General features: G+C 46.6%; 1 protein-coding gene across 2 annotated transcripts in view; it reads left to right on the plus strand.

The window, feature by feature from the left end:
• LOC144767841 (CD209 antigen-like protein C) overlaps positions 1–15673 on the plus strand; it is a 175349-nt gene that overhangs the window by 58365 nt on the left and 101311 nt on the right. For both annotated transcript variants that reach the window (XM_078651204.1, XM_078651205.1), the window contains exon 3: positions 7072–7203. In XM_078651204.1, coding sequence (XP_078507330.1) covers positions 7072–7203 — 132 coding nt within the window. The remainder of the gene's footprint in view (positions 1–7071; positions 7204–15673) is intronic.

Raw genomic sequence — 15673 nt, forward strand, 5'->3', positions numbered from 1 at the left:
ACTGTGCCCGTAAGGGAACATTGCAGAAGCAGACAGTAACGTTTATGCAAACGGTGCCCCGAAGAGTGTTACAGAACAAAGCGGAATTCACACAAACCCGCTTCAAAGAGCGGTATAGAAACAAAGCAGCATTTAAACAGACCGGCATTACAGGGCGCTGTAGTAACTGCCGCCAGGTTCATACAAACTGACCAGCCGAATGTTTACCACAACAGACGGAAATACAAACCACAGTTGAAGGGAGTTAAAACGCCTGGTGATGAACAAAGTAAATCTCTTACCCTGGTTCCTAAGAAGAAATTTATTATTAAAGTCGCGATAGTGCAAGACACCATTTGTGATGTCACTTCCTGCTGTGACATCACTTTCGGTGAGTGCGTCCCCCCACTTCTTAGTTTAGGACTCATGCCTTGCCCGATCACCTTAAAGTGCACATCAGGTAGTACTGGGATCTGGAATAATTTGTGAATTTCATGCGCACCGACCGGCGCGGAGGTTTCCCTCAAAGTCACTCACTTTGCGTGCTCCTACCTTAATAAACTTGTGTTCTTACGCAACAGTACTATTCTACCAGTTACATTGAGAGATCTCCCTAAATCGTTTTCCCTCTGATTCCAAAAAGTGTGTCTGTCAAGGGATATATAGGCTTGTATCAATTAAATGTAAATAAACCTTCAATCTGAACACCAGCCCACAACGATAAGGAAGGCTTAAAAAAAGGCCGATACTAAAACACACGTGGCTCAAGGAGGGTTTGAACGCCCGACTCCTTGCTAGCACGTCATACGCTCTACCTCTGCGCTAAACCATGCTGCCGAGTAAATAAATGTTCTTGTATTCAGAAGTCGGAATAATCGGGGTAAGGGTTGTATCATTTAACTGTAAATAAACCTTCGATTTCCACCCAGTTCCCAACTATAACACACGTGGCTCAAGGAGGGTTTGAACACCCGACTCCTTGCTAGCACGTCATACGCTCTACCTCTGCGCTAAAATAATCGAGGTAGAGAGCTGTCTTTAAAAGTGGCCGCCGCAAGTTGCAAAGCGCATTCCAGAACTTCACTACACCTCCACGCCGCCATGATAGGGGTAATCCGCCCAATGTGGAGCAGAACCCATACCTTTCCATATTCGGCCTTGGGCATAATTTGTTGACCGCAACAAAGAAGATAAACTAATAATGTGTAACGGGTTTCGTACGAGTTGCACGTTGAGCAAATCAGAAAAAGGTTAACTTTTAAACATTCGACATCAACCTCAAACTTGAGCACGGTGTACTCTTAGCATGGGCACCTCCACTTAACCTACTTCGGCGCAATCGGCCCCCCCCTTGCGGAATCCATTTTGGGATCCCGAACGAGCCTACCGATGGGCAGCAGATCCCATTAGTGGACCTGCGCCCGCGCCTCATTCTTCCTTTCCTCCTTGTCGGAGCGACTCCGTGCTGCTGTATACAAACCCCCCCCACCGCCTCCGCCTTAGCTCACCTTAACGGACCCTTCCACTTCCCTGTGGTTTCCGAACCACGTGGCCCCCGTGCAACCTGGATTTAGTCCAGGGACGGAGCCCGTGGGGGGGGGGGGGCGGGGGTGAAGGAGAGTCACCCTTACTCCGGTCCCCGCCGACGTCTTCCGAAATGGCAAGGTGATCTAAGGAGAGCTGAAGAGCACGGGCCTCGCGTCCGTCGGGGGGATGGGAGGGGGGGCTGGGAGGCCTAAGGTTTACGGCTGGCGAGGAGCAGCCTCGGAGCGACCGACTAGTGAGGGGGGCAGCAGCAAAGAGGGCGCGAGGAGGGAGGGGCGACCATTTAACCTGACCCAGGGGAGACGGCCATTTCCCTAGTTGTAGACGCCCCCCCCCCACCATCTCCACCCACCGGAAAAGGGCGGACGGCTCCCCACGGCACTACTACGGGGTCTGCCCTCCTATGGGGTCCCCTGCAGGGACCGCGGGCATCCTGCATGTGTAAAGTAATTCAGGCTAGTTGGACCCATTTGCATTTTATTATGCCGAGCACACGTCGGAATGTGCTGGGAAATAGTTTGGGAGGAGTACAAGTGGCCTCCAGTGTGGGATGCCTCTGGGTAGCCATGCGCTATATAAATGTACTTTTCATTTCATTTAATTTCTTTTATATTGTACTCACTGGGGTTAAAAGACTGGATGAACCCGTACACCAGATCCCGCCATACAATTATCCTAGAAAAAGTTTGTTAAGTGTAAATCGGCATCTCAAAATTGTTACTCACACGTTTTCCAGACTTAATTGCCCCTCTGTGAGATATGCTAAACCCCCTATAGAAAGGGGAGGAAGGGGAATGAAAAGGACTTTTGAAATCCTTTATTGAAAAAAAGGAAAAATCAGTGAAAAATTCACATATGGGAAACGCAACTTCGGGTCCTCATCTCACTGTGGCCCCCACAAAAAGACCGAGATGGAGCAATCCAGCAGGACAGTCCTTCACCGAACATGGTCCCCTGTCTCTCCCCATGAACACTAGGCTGCATGTTCAGCTTCTGCCAGTCCAGCATGGGCTTGTTTTTCATCACTTGGAGCTGAACCTGATGCTCACTTTGCCACTGGATTCAAGCTAGCCTGGCTGATGACAGCTGGTTAGCCAGAAACCTGTCCCAGGATGCTTGTTTCCGGTCCAGGGAAGGCATGGCTTGGCAGTTCGGGCTGGACTGTTCCCATGAGGCACAGGGTCAGACTGATTTGCATATGGCCATGTCTGAACTGGGGTGGAGTGAGCTAAAGAATGATGATGGATTAAACTCAGATCAGTTGACTGGGGGTGAGTGCTTGCAATGTTCAACATTCCATCCATCATCTCCTTTGATTTTTCTTTGATGCCAAAGGATGGCAGGATTACACAGAGCCGAGGACTCCTGTCCCCCAGGCTGGACCTCTTTTCTCTCAGTCTTGGTTGTGGGGCAGAGATTGCGGGAAAGCAATCACCTTTAAGTGCTGTTTTCTAAGAACCACTTAAGGGCCTCAATAATGGTCTACAACTTTCTTTAATATTCTCTAAATCAGATCTCTCCCTCCATGTCCGAAGCCAACTTCTCTTTAGGTTGAAGTGACCTATCACTCTAGTATCGTAAGAAATAAGCAGCTTATGACTTAACAAAACACACAAAAAGACACCTGCAGAGAAGAGAAAGGAAGACACTGGCAAAGAATTTTAATAAAATTAAATTCACATTACTCTGTTCTGGTTACAGGTTAGGCTAATATTAAATTCAAAATGGCTTCCAAACAAATACAGTGACATGGATAAATGCATTGATTACATTCTCTATGTAATGTGAATATACTTGTTAAAGTGCAGATTGTTATACAGGTGGCTCTCATTAAAGTGAATAGAGCTACTTACTACCCTTGATAACAAAAATTAACACAGATTAATACAGTTAAAGAAACGTCTAGTATACAAATTTTCTATAAAATGGTGAAACTCTAAATGACAATGCTTCAGTGGTCTCGACACAGCACAAGCAAACTCCCGCTCACCTTGCAAATGTGAGGAAAAGATTTGGGCAAATTTAGGCTCCTTTGGCGCTGTCCAATATAAAAATCGTCTGCCCAGGAGGAAGTCTCTCTACTCTGTCTGGCCAATGGCCACCGGCTCACTCCTCGTGCTGAGGCTGCTGATTAACGCTATGCCAGTTCACCCACCTTCCCAGCTATAGGTCGTGGTGGAAAAAAAAACCCGGGAAGTAATGAGAACCCACAAAGCAGAGTTGGAGGAAGAAGCCAATGAAAAAATGTTTTACCTGGCATCCTTGGCAAGGTTTTCCCCCAACATTTTGCCTTCAGATCTCCTATTTTTCCTGACTTAATTATTTCTGGCCACTGATAAACAGTGTTAAAGTGCTTCTGCTCTCTTTCTCTCTGCTTAACACATGGTAATATTGACTTATGCCCAATTGGCATATCTAATTTACTTGTAAGACCCTAGTAAAGTGCACTACATGTGCCCAGGTCCTATAAATTAAATGCTACTAGTCGGCATGCAGCACTGATTGTTCCACTCTTTTAAGTCGCGCTTTAAACAAGTCTCAGGCCTGCCATTGTGGCCTGTGTGTATTCAGTTTTAAACTGCCATTTCGACCTGGCAAAGTTAATATTTTGCCAGGCCCAAACCTTCTTTTATAAATACATATAAGTCACATCTAGGGTAGGCCCTGGACAGGGTGCAATGTATTTAAAAAGTTGGGCATGCACTTTTAAGTTTTACCTGTCCTAGTAGGGAAAAACGCTTAAATAAGTGTTTCACCACTGCAAGGTGTACTTCTCCCATATGATAACACTGGAGTTATCTTATTACATTTTATAAGTGTAATTTCCAAATGGAAAGAGGTAACCAGTTCATGTTTGGAGCCACTGTAATTGGAATATAAAATCCTAACTTATGGTGAAGTCAGATTTTAAATAACAATTTTGAAAATGCCACTTTTAGAAAGCTGGCTTTTTCTTGAATTGGCCATTTGGTGAATCAAAGGACTGAGTGTAGTTGACAGTCAGGCTTTGTGTATTCCATCTAGCCAGCCACACACAATAGGGAGCTTAGGTGTGAATGGATGGACCATCACTAGCAGGATGGGCGGGGTCAGCCCCACTTACACTAAATAGGCTGTATCCTATCTCCACACAAAGGGCTGCATACACCCTGCATACACCCTGAGGTGAGTCTGGAGTCAGGGTCTTGAAGGCAGGACATCTGTGCACTTTGAACGAATGCCTCTAGAAGCTTCTCCCCACTTCAAAGGCACAACTGTGTACAAATACTGGACGTCAGTCACCAACTCCTCATTATACTTCTCGACCTGTGGATATTCTGCCAGGAAGAAGGACTGCTGTGCTACTACAAGGACTGCCACTCTGCTGGCCTTCTGCTCTAAAGGAACTGCTGCCCTGCTGTGCTGACATGCTGCCTGCTGCCTTCTTGCCCAGGAAAAAAGAACTGGACCTGCAACTTCATGTTCAACCCAGGACACAAAAGTGACTCCAAGGGCTAGTCTGCTGGCCTCCTGATCTGAGCCTCAGGGACATAAAAGTGTCCGCAACATCCTGCATCAGCCCCTGCACTCAGCTGCAGTGAGATCCTGTCGCTCAAGCGATGCCCCTCAGATCCTGTACGCTTGGTGTGGCTCAAGGATGCTGAAATCAAGCTTTTGGGCTTTTCGTGACTGCGAGCAGGCTTGTTAGCATGAGACCTCACCATTCGCACTGCAAATCAGCATGAAGCTTCATCAGCCTGATTCTTCACACTGATCATTGACCGATCGCGAGGACCGCCAACCCGAAGCTTCAGCAACACCCACCTGGAGCACCAGCTGGCACTTTGCACTTTGGCAACCGCCTCCCGCTATGCTGTCCCTGCTCCTCACAGTCCTCTTCAAGGGGAACGAGACTCTTGACACGAACTTGGGAAGCTTACCCAATTTCTCCCAAAAACAAGCAATTTCATCTACCCCTTTGGTGCATACATCCAGTATTTCGTTTTAAACACTAAAGTCAGAGGTTTTTTGGGATCTGTCCTTGATAGTGGGAAACAGTTCAGGATCATATATTGTGGTCAAGCAGATGAGATAGAACGGTGCACGTCAACAACCGCTTGACCACAACTGCTCCCCTGGAAGAGAGTAGTTCTTGACATTATAAGTGACTATGAAGCTGTTTCAATTATTTTCCCAGTTGATGCTGGGGTACGTCTGCCCACCAAACCTAATATTGTCCCAGAATATTGAGGCCTGTATTTTATGTGGGACTTGGACACAATAAAGAGATACCCATATGCAATGACCCCAAAATTCAGTCCGTTCACAGAGCAATGTTCAATTGTTCTAAAGGTCACTGTTGTTTGGTACCCCCTAGCCTCTTCTACTGGATTTGACACATTACTCTTCACACTTTAGAAGGGATATTGAGCTAAAGCAATTATCTCTGAGGCTGACCATATGGATACCAGCACATAAGAGCCTCCACTCTAGGGAGTCAAACGCCTTCTTGTAAACCAGTAGTACATCTATCACATGAGGGTGTGTGTCAGTTTGGTTTGATGGTCAAAAGTTGTGCATAAGTGATGTGCCGTGCAGTACCTAAGGATAAACTCAGACTGGTTAGGATATATGAGACCCAACACAGATGGCAAGAGTTTCTGAGCAATCATCTTCACCAAACTATTTGTGCCTATATTGAATAAGTACAATGGCCTGTAGGAAAGTATAGGTTATGGTGCTTTCAAGGCCTCTGGACCTTAGTCATCAATACCTCTCTCAAAGCTAGGACTAGAAGTCCATCTGGCACTAAACATCTCTTGACTTGTGTATAAGATGCTCATGATCCCAGGTCTATCAGCATTTGGACTAGACTTGCACAACATAAAATCTGAAATGTAAAACATTATTGACTTGAAACTGTTAGGCCTGGCATCCAGGGCCTGGTTTCCCCTGTCTTTTTGCCTCTACCTCCTGTATTTTTGATGGTGTGCTGGACTTCGTTTTTGTTGGTTTATGTACTCAGGGCATTTTATCACTGCTGATCAGTGCTAAAGTGCAAGTGCTCCCTGTGTAAATTTTGACTCTGATTGGTAATCCATGATTTGCATACTTGATTTACAGGTAGGTCCCTAGTACAGTGCACTGTGTGTGCCCAGGGCCTGTAAATTAAATGCTACTCGTGGGCCTGCAGCACTGGTTGTGCCACCCTCATGAGTAGCTCTGAAAGCTTGTCTCAGGCCTGCCATTGCAGTGTCTGCAAGTGCAGTTTTAAACTGCCATGTGGACCTGGCAAGTGTGCACACTTCCCAGGCCCAAATCTTCCCTTCTACTACATGCATCCCTAAGGTAGGCCCAAGTTACCCCCTGGGCAGGGTGCGGTGTGAAAACAATTTCCTAATAAATGTACTTCACATTTGTATGCATTAGGTAAGCAGTGGTTCCTGATGAGGTATGGGGCATGGAGCACCTGAGAAATGACTGACAGGCCTCACACAGGTGGAATTTTTATTTGTCATAGACCGTAGGTAGCTTAGTGCCACTCATCTCTGCTTTGTGTCTTCCCAGCACGATGTAAGATACACAGTACCGAAATGACTCCGATCTGCCTCAACTTCACCTTGGAAAACTACAGCGCCTCGCTGATGCTGGAGACACTCAAGGAGCATCTGTGTGGGAGTACGGAGCCACAAACCCAAGGTAAGGGAGTGGTGCTCCCTGCAGCCGAAACTACCTGCACTATCTTAAAGTCTACAGGGATGTGATGTCTGTCCGCAGGGCAACCTGCAACCTTCCAACCAGCCAGTACAATGATGCCAAATGCTAAGCCTGGTCACCAGGCTTAATTAAAAACCTGGTTCAAAGCATGTGCACTGATGCACAGAAAGCACTGAGGGATGGAGAACAGACCCAGAGATAGGTAAGCAGATAGACTGGTAGACAATCGGACAGACAGTGTTATAGACAGACAGATAGTCAGGTGGCCTGACAGCTGGATAGGTGTATACATAGCTAGACATACAGGTAAATCGATGGAATAACAGGTAGTAGACAGGCAGGCAGGATGGATGGATGGATGGATAGATGGATGGGTGGATGGATGGATGAACGGGTGGACAGTATAATAGGTAGATTTATGGAGAGCTAGGTGCATCAATAGTTAGCTAGATAAGACGTTAGACAGGGAGATAGAAAGGCAGACAGGTGATTGAAAGATAGACAGCTAGAAAGGTGCACAGATAGACTTGTAGACAATTACACCATGATTATGAGTTGCATGGTACTGGGGGTGGATCCCTCTGCACCTGTAATCACCTGCACCGTGCAGTAACACCCTGCGAGAATTGTGCAATAACAAGTTAAACCCCTTGGAGTGGGTGCTATTCCGGGGGTTTAATACAAATATTTACCACCTGATCTGAAGTGAAATAGCAAATCTTTAGACTATCCCTTTATCACATCTTTCTCAGACGAGACTCCCTCTATATGCCTGTCTCTGTTAGCTGAGTCTCATCTGTCTTTCTGACTTATCTCTAACCTCTCTTCCTCTCTCTCTTACTCTGCAGGTTCTGTTTCATCATGTTGCCAGTTTGTTATTTTGAATGCACCTTTCAGTGTTCGCGGTGAACTGATTTTAACCCCTTTGCGGCGCGCGGCGGCCAACAGCCATCGCAAGCACCACCTCGGTAGTGCTGCACATGTCCGTTGGCCGACACGGCCCCGCCCACTCGTTCAAACTGCCGCACCGCGGCAGAATATGCGCCGCGGTTAAGCGGATAAAGCCTTCACACCAGGCTGCAAACGCAGCTCAGGCCGAAGTCCCCTCCTCAAGACTGGTGACAGCATTGTTTCATTGCTTCGCAAGTTTTACTTTTGATTGTATTTATGGCTGAAGAAGTCCCTGTGAGCTGCAAGATAACAAGCATTGGCATAGCTAATAGGTATCGCCTAAGCAAGAGCTACTGGCTTTCCCTATGTGTTAGAGCCATGTTGTACACCAGCATAGCTGCTGTTCAGCATGGCTAAAGATTAACAGCATAGAGGACAGGTGTGTGAAGTGGAATGGAGTGGATTGGAGTGTCATATAATGGAGGGGCATAAAGGGGAGTAGAGTGTCGTAGAGTGGATTTGTGTAAAGAGGTGTAGAGTATTGTTGAGTAAAGTATCATGAAATGGAACAGAGTAGAGTGTGATAGAGTGGAGTGGAGAGTCATAGTGTGTAGTAGCATTGAGTGGATTAGCATACTGTGTAGTGGAGTGGCATAGAGTGGAGTGTTGTAGAGTGGAGTGTTGTGGAGTGGAGCAGAGGGGAGTGTTGTAAAGTGGACTAGAGTTTAGTGTCGTGGAGTGGTAGAGTGTTGTGGAGTGGAGAAGAGTGGTGCGGTTTGTTGTGGAATGGCATAGAATTGAGTGGAGTAGAGTGGAGTGAAATGGTGTGGAGTGGCATACAATGGAGCAGAGTGTGATGGAGTGGCATTGAGTGGAGCAGCAAAAAGTAGATTGGAGTGGCGTCGAGTAGAGTATTGTAGAATGGAGTGGTGTGAAGTGGAGTAGCATAGAGTGGAGTTAAGTGGAATGGAATATAGTTTTGTAGAGTGGTGTGTTATAGAGTGTTGTAGAGCGGAATAGCCTAGAGTATTGTACAGTGGAGTGGCATAGAGTGTCAGTGTGGACTGGTGCATAGTGTCGACGAGTGTTTTGGAGTGGCTTAGAGTGGAATATAGTGTCATGGAATGGCGTGTCATGGAGTGGTGAAAAGTAGTATAGAGTCGAGTGAAGTAGAATGGAGTGGGATAAAGTGAAGTGTAGTAGAGTGTTGTTGAGTGAAGTGGAGTGTCATCGAGTGGAGTGGCATAGAGTGGCGTAGAGTGGCATACAGTAGAGTTGCGTAGACTGGAGTAAAGTGTTGTGGAGTGTCATAGAGTTGAGTGGTGTGGTGTGGAGTAGAGCAGTGTGGAAAAGAGTGGCATAGAGTGGAGTGGATTGTTGTAGACTGGAGTGGCGTAGAGTAGAGTAGAGTGGCATAGATTAGAGTAGCATAGAGTGAAGTGCCATAGTGTGAATTAGAGTGTTGTAAAGTGGAGGGGCATAGAGGAGCAAAGAATGAAGTAAAGTGTCATAGAGTGTTTTAATGTTCCCTAGAGGGGAGTATGCATTGTGTTTTAGCGCACTGCCATTACAATGAAACATTTTCAATTGAAATTACCATTACATTTGGACAGACATACAACTTCACGGCTAAAACTATACAGCACATAAACGATAATATGTAGAAATTGGCATCACCTACTGTATGATTTGTTTTGATCCTATAAATATTTGTTTCCACCACACTTCATGATTACAAAAAATTAGCTTCATCTGTGCTTTCCTATTTCTGATATATTCTGAAATATCTGTACAGTTCTTTACATGTGTTTTGTTGTATCCTAGAAAAATACAACATCTATTAGTCTTTTCACATGTCTGTAGATAGAACATTGTTCCATATGGGCATGCAAGATTGAGGATTAAAGTGGCAAAGATAAATAGAATCAGTCGAGCAGAAAGACAGGAGGCAGAGAACATTTTCAAAGAAATACATCACATCTAATGCTTCTTGGACTAGCATAAAAGGTGGATGACTAAAAACGCATGTTCTCTTGTGGAATGCCTCACAAAAAAGAGTTCCCAGAACGCACGCACTCCTAGAAAGATGCAAGGAGCCAGTCAGAGTATTGGTAAATAGGTTATGCTACCATGAGGGACATATACATGATGGACAGCCTAAAACAAATATAGCCATGAAATAGGAATCAAGCAAGTGTGTGTCACAAAACACAGAGGCAATGGAAAGCAATGGGCAAAATGCATTCCCAGGGATGCTTTCAGAATGTGCGTCTCTCCAGGGGGTGGATCCTCTGAATAAAGGAGAGTTATTTAAAGAGACAGCTGTACAGATGTTTAGATTGTTTGAACCTTTTTATTTATGGACAGTGGCTTAACCATGCACCATTTGGGACTCCGTCTGTGGGTAGTTGTCAGCTGGACTCACAACATGAAGGCCACATCTAGCCTTTACATTATTTGCCAACATGATTCTTAGACCTGGCATCCTTGGCGTAGGTCTCCCTGCCATCTCTTCCTTAGGCTTCCTACGTGTATGACCCATTTATATGCTGGACTCGTTTTACGTCCAAAACAGTAGCCCCGTGCGAGGGCTCCTAATAATAAACTGACCTATGACCTCGTATATACATATAAGACCCCAGGGAGATAGTAGAGACTCCAGAGTAGCACCCCTGATCTCCAGGGTCATAAGACATACTTGTAGAGAAAGACTGTGGAAATACCAAGCTTAGAAATAGCCCCTTTTTAAGTTAACTGAATCCTTACCCCCGAACCTTGCTGCGGGCCATAAAAAACGTATAGTCGGATGTCTAAAACACAATGCCAGGTTGTCTCCCCAGCCTGGTGTTAGCTGGCAGCCTCTAAGTGAGAGGGGTGGAGTAGTTTCCGTCGAGCGTCCTGCCTCCCACGAGGCTGGCCCCACTCCCCGCTGGTCGTCTGACTACCCTGCCACCGACTTTCAAAGTAGCGAGGTGCCATCTGGCAGGAAACCCCCACAACCAGGGCCTGGGCACGAGGGAACCCCCTGCTGGATCAAAGAACTCCAAAGACCCTGGGCACTATAGCTAGAGGACCCTTTTGGCTACGAGGAAGGTTGACTTTTGAAACTCAAGAGCCCAGCTGACTTTGGCTCGGCTCGAACCGAACACCAGTACGCATCGTATCCTGCATCAAGAGCCCAGCTGATTTCATCGCGGCTCAACCCGTAAGCAAGTACGCATCGTTACCCGCATCAAGAGCCCAGCTGACTTTGTCGCGGCTCGACCCGTACATAAGTACGCATCGTATCCTGCATCAAGAGCCCAGCTGACTTTGTCGTGGCTCGACCCATACCTCAGTACGCATCGTATCCTGCATCAAGAGCCCAGCTGATTTCATCGCGGCTCGACCCATACACAAGTACGCATCGTATCCTGCATCAAGAGCGCGGCTCGACCCGTACACAAGTACGCATCGTATCCTGCATCACGAGCCCAGCTGACTTTGTCGTGGCTCGACCCGTACACAAGTACACATCGTATCCTGCACCAAGAGCTCAGCTGATTTCATCGCGGCTTGACCCGTACACCAGTACGCATCGTATCCTGCACCAAGAGCCCAGCTGATTTCATCGCGGCTCGACCCGTACACAAGTACGCATCGTATCCTGCATCAAGTGCCCAGCTGATTTCATCATGGCTCGACCCTTACATAAGTACGCATCGTATCCTGCATCAAGAGCCCAGCTTATTTCATTGCGGCGCAACCCGTACACCACTATGCATCGTATCCTACATCAAGATCCCCGCAGAATTTCAACGCGGCTCGTGCCCTACGAGCCGGACGCCAGGTACGCCTCGTACCCACCCCCGCAGGCCAGCCTCTCCTCATTGCGGTTCCCCAGAACCGACCCGGACTCCCGTACTCCTCATACCAGTGAACTGCACCACGCCCCCGGTGGACTGCGAGTATCCGAGTCGCCCCCACGGCTCAAAAGCAAACTGAACTGTTCCTCTGGACAACATACGTGGGGTCGCCTTTGTCCCCAGACTTATTGTAGAATGTTTGTATCGTTATTGGCCTTGTGATAAATATTATATAAAGGACACTCTATTTTCATATACGATTGGTGTGGTGTCCGTCTGTAGTGTGATCAGATCTTACTGTACATGGTCATAAATGCGTGACACTCTTCTTCGCGGATCAGCCTAAGTGCTCTGCAACACTACTGAGGGGGGTAACCTTCTACCCTCCCTAAATGAGGCGGGTCCCTGTTTGGTCAGAAGTACCCACCTCTGCCAACCAGAGACCGCCAAATCTAACTTATTTATTTATTAGAACGTGGCACAAAGTGCAATGTGCTTCCCTTCTGTCACTTCAGATCACTTGACAGAAGTGTGGAGGAGTGTAAACGTATGGCAGGATATTAGTGCCAAGGCAGATGGGGGATTAACCATGATTGAAATACTGCTACTGTCCATACCTTCTTCCCCGTCTCTAGCCTCCCCCTCTCCACCGTTCTGGATTTAGGGCAGGTAAAGGCAAGTCTAAAAGGTTTGGTTTTTGATGCTTTCCTGAAGTTTATGTAGTGGTTTGGGATCTTCAGTCCTGGCACAGGGCACCCCAGACTCCAGGTCTATGTGAGCCAGCAATCTTCCTTGGTGCTTCTTCCTCTTGAATGATGATTGGGTGATCTGAAGGGCAGTGACTGAGCTAAGAGCTCTGGTTTGGTCAAAATGACATGGACGTTTCAGTAGTATAACTGTTATTTGTTCCAGTATACTTTGTAGATGGTGCAAAAAACCTTGGTCCTGGTAGAATATCACATACATCCTGCCTTTATGCTTTTGATAGCTCTGAAGTCTGGCAGTGGTGTTTTGGGTGGCCGGGGTAGATCTTGCAGTAATCTAGACACACGTGGATGAGGGCGGTGCTGGTAGTCAGCTGCACTCTGTGGCCTGTATGGAGGATTGAAAGGATGCTCTGAAAGAGAGAGAACTGAAAGTTTACATCCTTTGTGCAGACAAAGGCGCTGACTTGGGAATGGAAGAGGTCTACTACGAAAACTATCTCTGGGTTCCTCACTTTTATGGAGGTGGGTGATGGGTCTCCATGTCTTGAGAGCCACGCAAATGGCAGTGAAGTGGATTCAGTATCTCTGGCTTCTAGGATGACAGTCATGGTAAGATTCAGCATGTCCCGGAAGCTTGGCCTCAGACGTGTGTCACGTGATCCAGGCATGAAGTGATGCTATTGGATTGTCTTGCCAATTGTCCAATCAGAGGTTGATTTTTGGTTCATCGGCATTCACTTGGATGCTCACCTGGTGTTGAAGAAGCCGTTGAGCAAGAAGACATTTGTAATTGTTAAAGAAAGAGTACAAGAAAAATGATTATGAAATGGCTATGTAAACTTTATAAAATGTGTGTAAGACTTGTAAGGCTTGTAATTAGTATTACAAAAGTTAGACACCTTATACATTTAATTTGGGGCGAGGCAATCGAATCCCCGAATAAATGGCCCACATCCAAAACACTGCTAAATATGAGTGACATGCACACTTTTTAATGTCATCAATGACACTGATACCTCGGCAGATACTTTAGGTCCTTTCCAAAAACCTCGCCAAATTACAAGAGGTGTCTCCAAAAACTTTGGCAAATTACAAGAGATGTCTCCAAACCTCCATGTAAAAAGAGCCTCTGACTTGCCATTGGCTGATTGGAGCCAGGGAGGTCAAGGCCAGCACCCCCATGCACACCTCTTGCAGAATCATTCAGCCTGGTTGACCTGCTGGCCGGTCGACAACTAGATTGGCCACATTTTTAAACCTTCCCAAAACTAATAGGAATAATCCAGTTTATCCAAGTCGTCATGCATTTACATTGAACTGTGGTGCCTGTAGTTTGTTAGTTTATTATAAATTTTAGACTACAAATACCAGAATGCAATGGAAAACCGGCCTAGAACAAGCAACTTAAGCTAATCATGGTCCAACTCATAGTGCAGCCATTATAATGCACACATGGATATTTCCACATTGCTTCATTATGGTTGCACAGTACGTTGCAGTGGCATTGATACAGAGGCTATGTCTGAGAAATGGTAATAAAACAGGATGTTTTGTTTTGTTATGTTATGTTAAGGGTTTTTTGTAAAGCGCACGTACGCCCGTGGGCTTCATGGCGCTGTTGAAGGAAGGAACATAACATAACAAATCTACTGCGGATATGCTTGCTTGTATAGCCAGGTCTTAAGAGAGAGCCTGAAAGTCAAAAGATCTGGGCTTTGCCTGAGAGTCAGTGGAAGAGAGTTCCACAGAACAGCAGCTAGGTGATGAAAACAGCTACCACCCTGGCGTTTCCTGTTGTAAGAAGGAACAATCAAGAGGTCTTTATTGGAAGAGCGAAGATTCAAAATGGGCTTGTATCTGGTGACCAGCTGAGTGATGAACTGTGGCCCTGTCTCCTGTAAGCTCCTGAATATAATGCAGCTGGTCTTAAACATTATTCTTTGGGGGACAGGCAGCCAGTGTAGTTGTTCAAGGCCTGGCCTGATGGATTGCCACTTAGGCTGTTTAAGAAGCAGCCTAGCTGCCTGATTCTGCACTAACTGCAGTTGTTTAAGGAGACCGAGAGGAAGGCCTAGATAGATGCTGTTGGAAAAGTCCAGCCTAGAGAGAACCAAGGCGATGATGACTTGAATAAGAGCTGAGAAAGTTAGGAACTGCGCTATTTTTTTGATCTTTCTTATCTGATAGAAGCTGGAAGAGACGACCGCGCCGACTTGGCCCCTCAGTGATAGGTCCGAGGTCAGAACGACTCCGAGACTTTTCACCGAAGATGCGATGGGCGGTGGAGGTCCAAGACTAATAGACCAAAAATGTGGCCCCCAACTGATACTACTGGTCCCGGGGACAACTAGCTCGGTTTTCCCCGGGTTGAGCTTAAGATGGTTAAGGCTCATCCAGCGTTGTATCAGTTGCATTGTTGCTTGGAATTCGATGACAGAATCGGGTGCATTCAGGGGAAAGATAAGCTGCCAATCATCTGCTTAATTGTAAACTGTAACTTTAAATTGCTTTAGGAGATGCAGAAGGGGGCGCATGTAAAGATTAAAAAGCAAAGGGGAGAGTGAGGACCCCTGTGGGACCCCGCATGTGGAAGCAGTTCTGGAGGCGGTAAAAGAGCCCAGTCTGACCTACTGAGTGCCGTCCGAGATGAAAGAGGTTATCCACTCAAGAGCTGTGCCCCTAAGGCCGGCCTGCTCGACACGGTTGATTAAGATGGAAAAATCAACCGTGTCGAACGCGGCCGACAAGTCAAGTAAGACCAGGGCCTGGTGGATGCCCTTGTCTGCATTAGATCTTAATGCATTTTGGACGGCTAGGATGACCGTTTCCGTCGAATGACAGGGACGGAAACCTGCTTGGTTGGGTTCAAGATAGCCGCTATCCTCTATAAATTTAGAGAGATAAGTAGAGGTATATGCCTCCAGTAATTTTGACAAGTATGGAAGCAAGGAAATAGGCCTATAATTGACCAGGACTTGTGGGTCTGCACCCGGCTTCTTCAGTAGAGGG

Source organism: Lissotriton helveticus, chromosome 7 (genome assembly GCF_964261635.1).
Source record: "Lissotriton helveticus chromosome 7, aLisHel1.1, whole genome shotgun sequence".
Taxonomy (NCBI): Eukaryota; Metazoa; Chordata; class Amphibia; order Caudata; family Salamandridae; genus Lissotriton; species Lissotriton helveticus.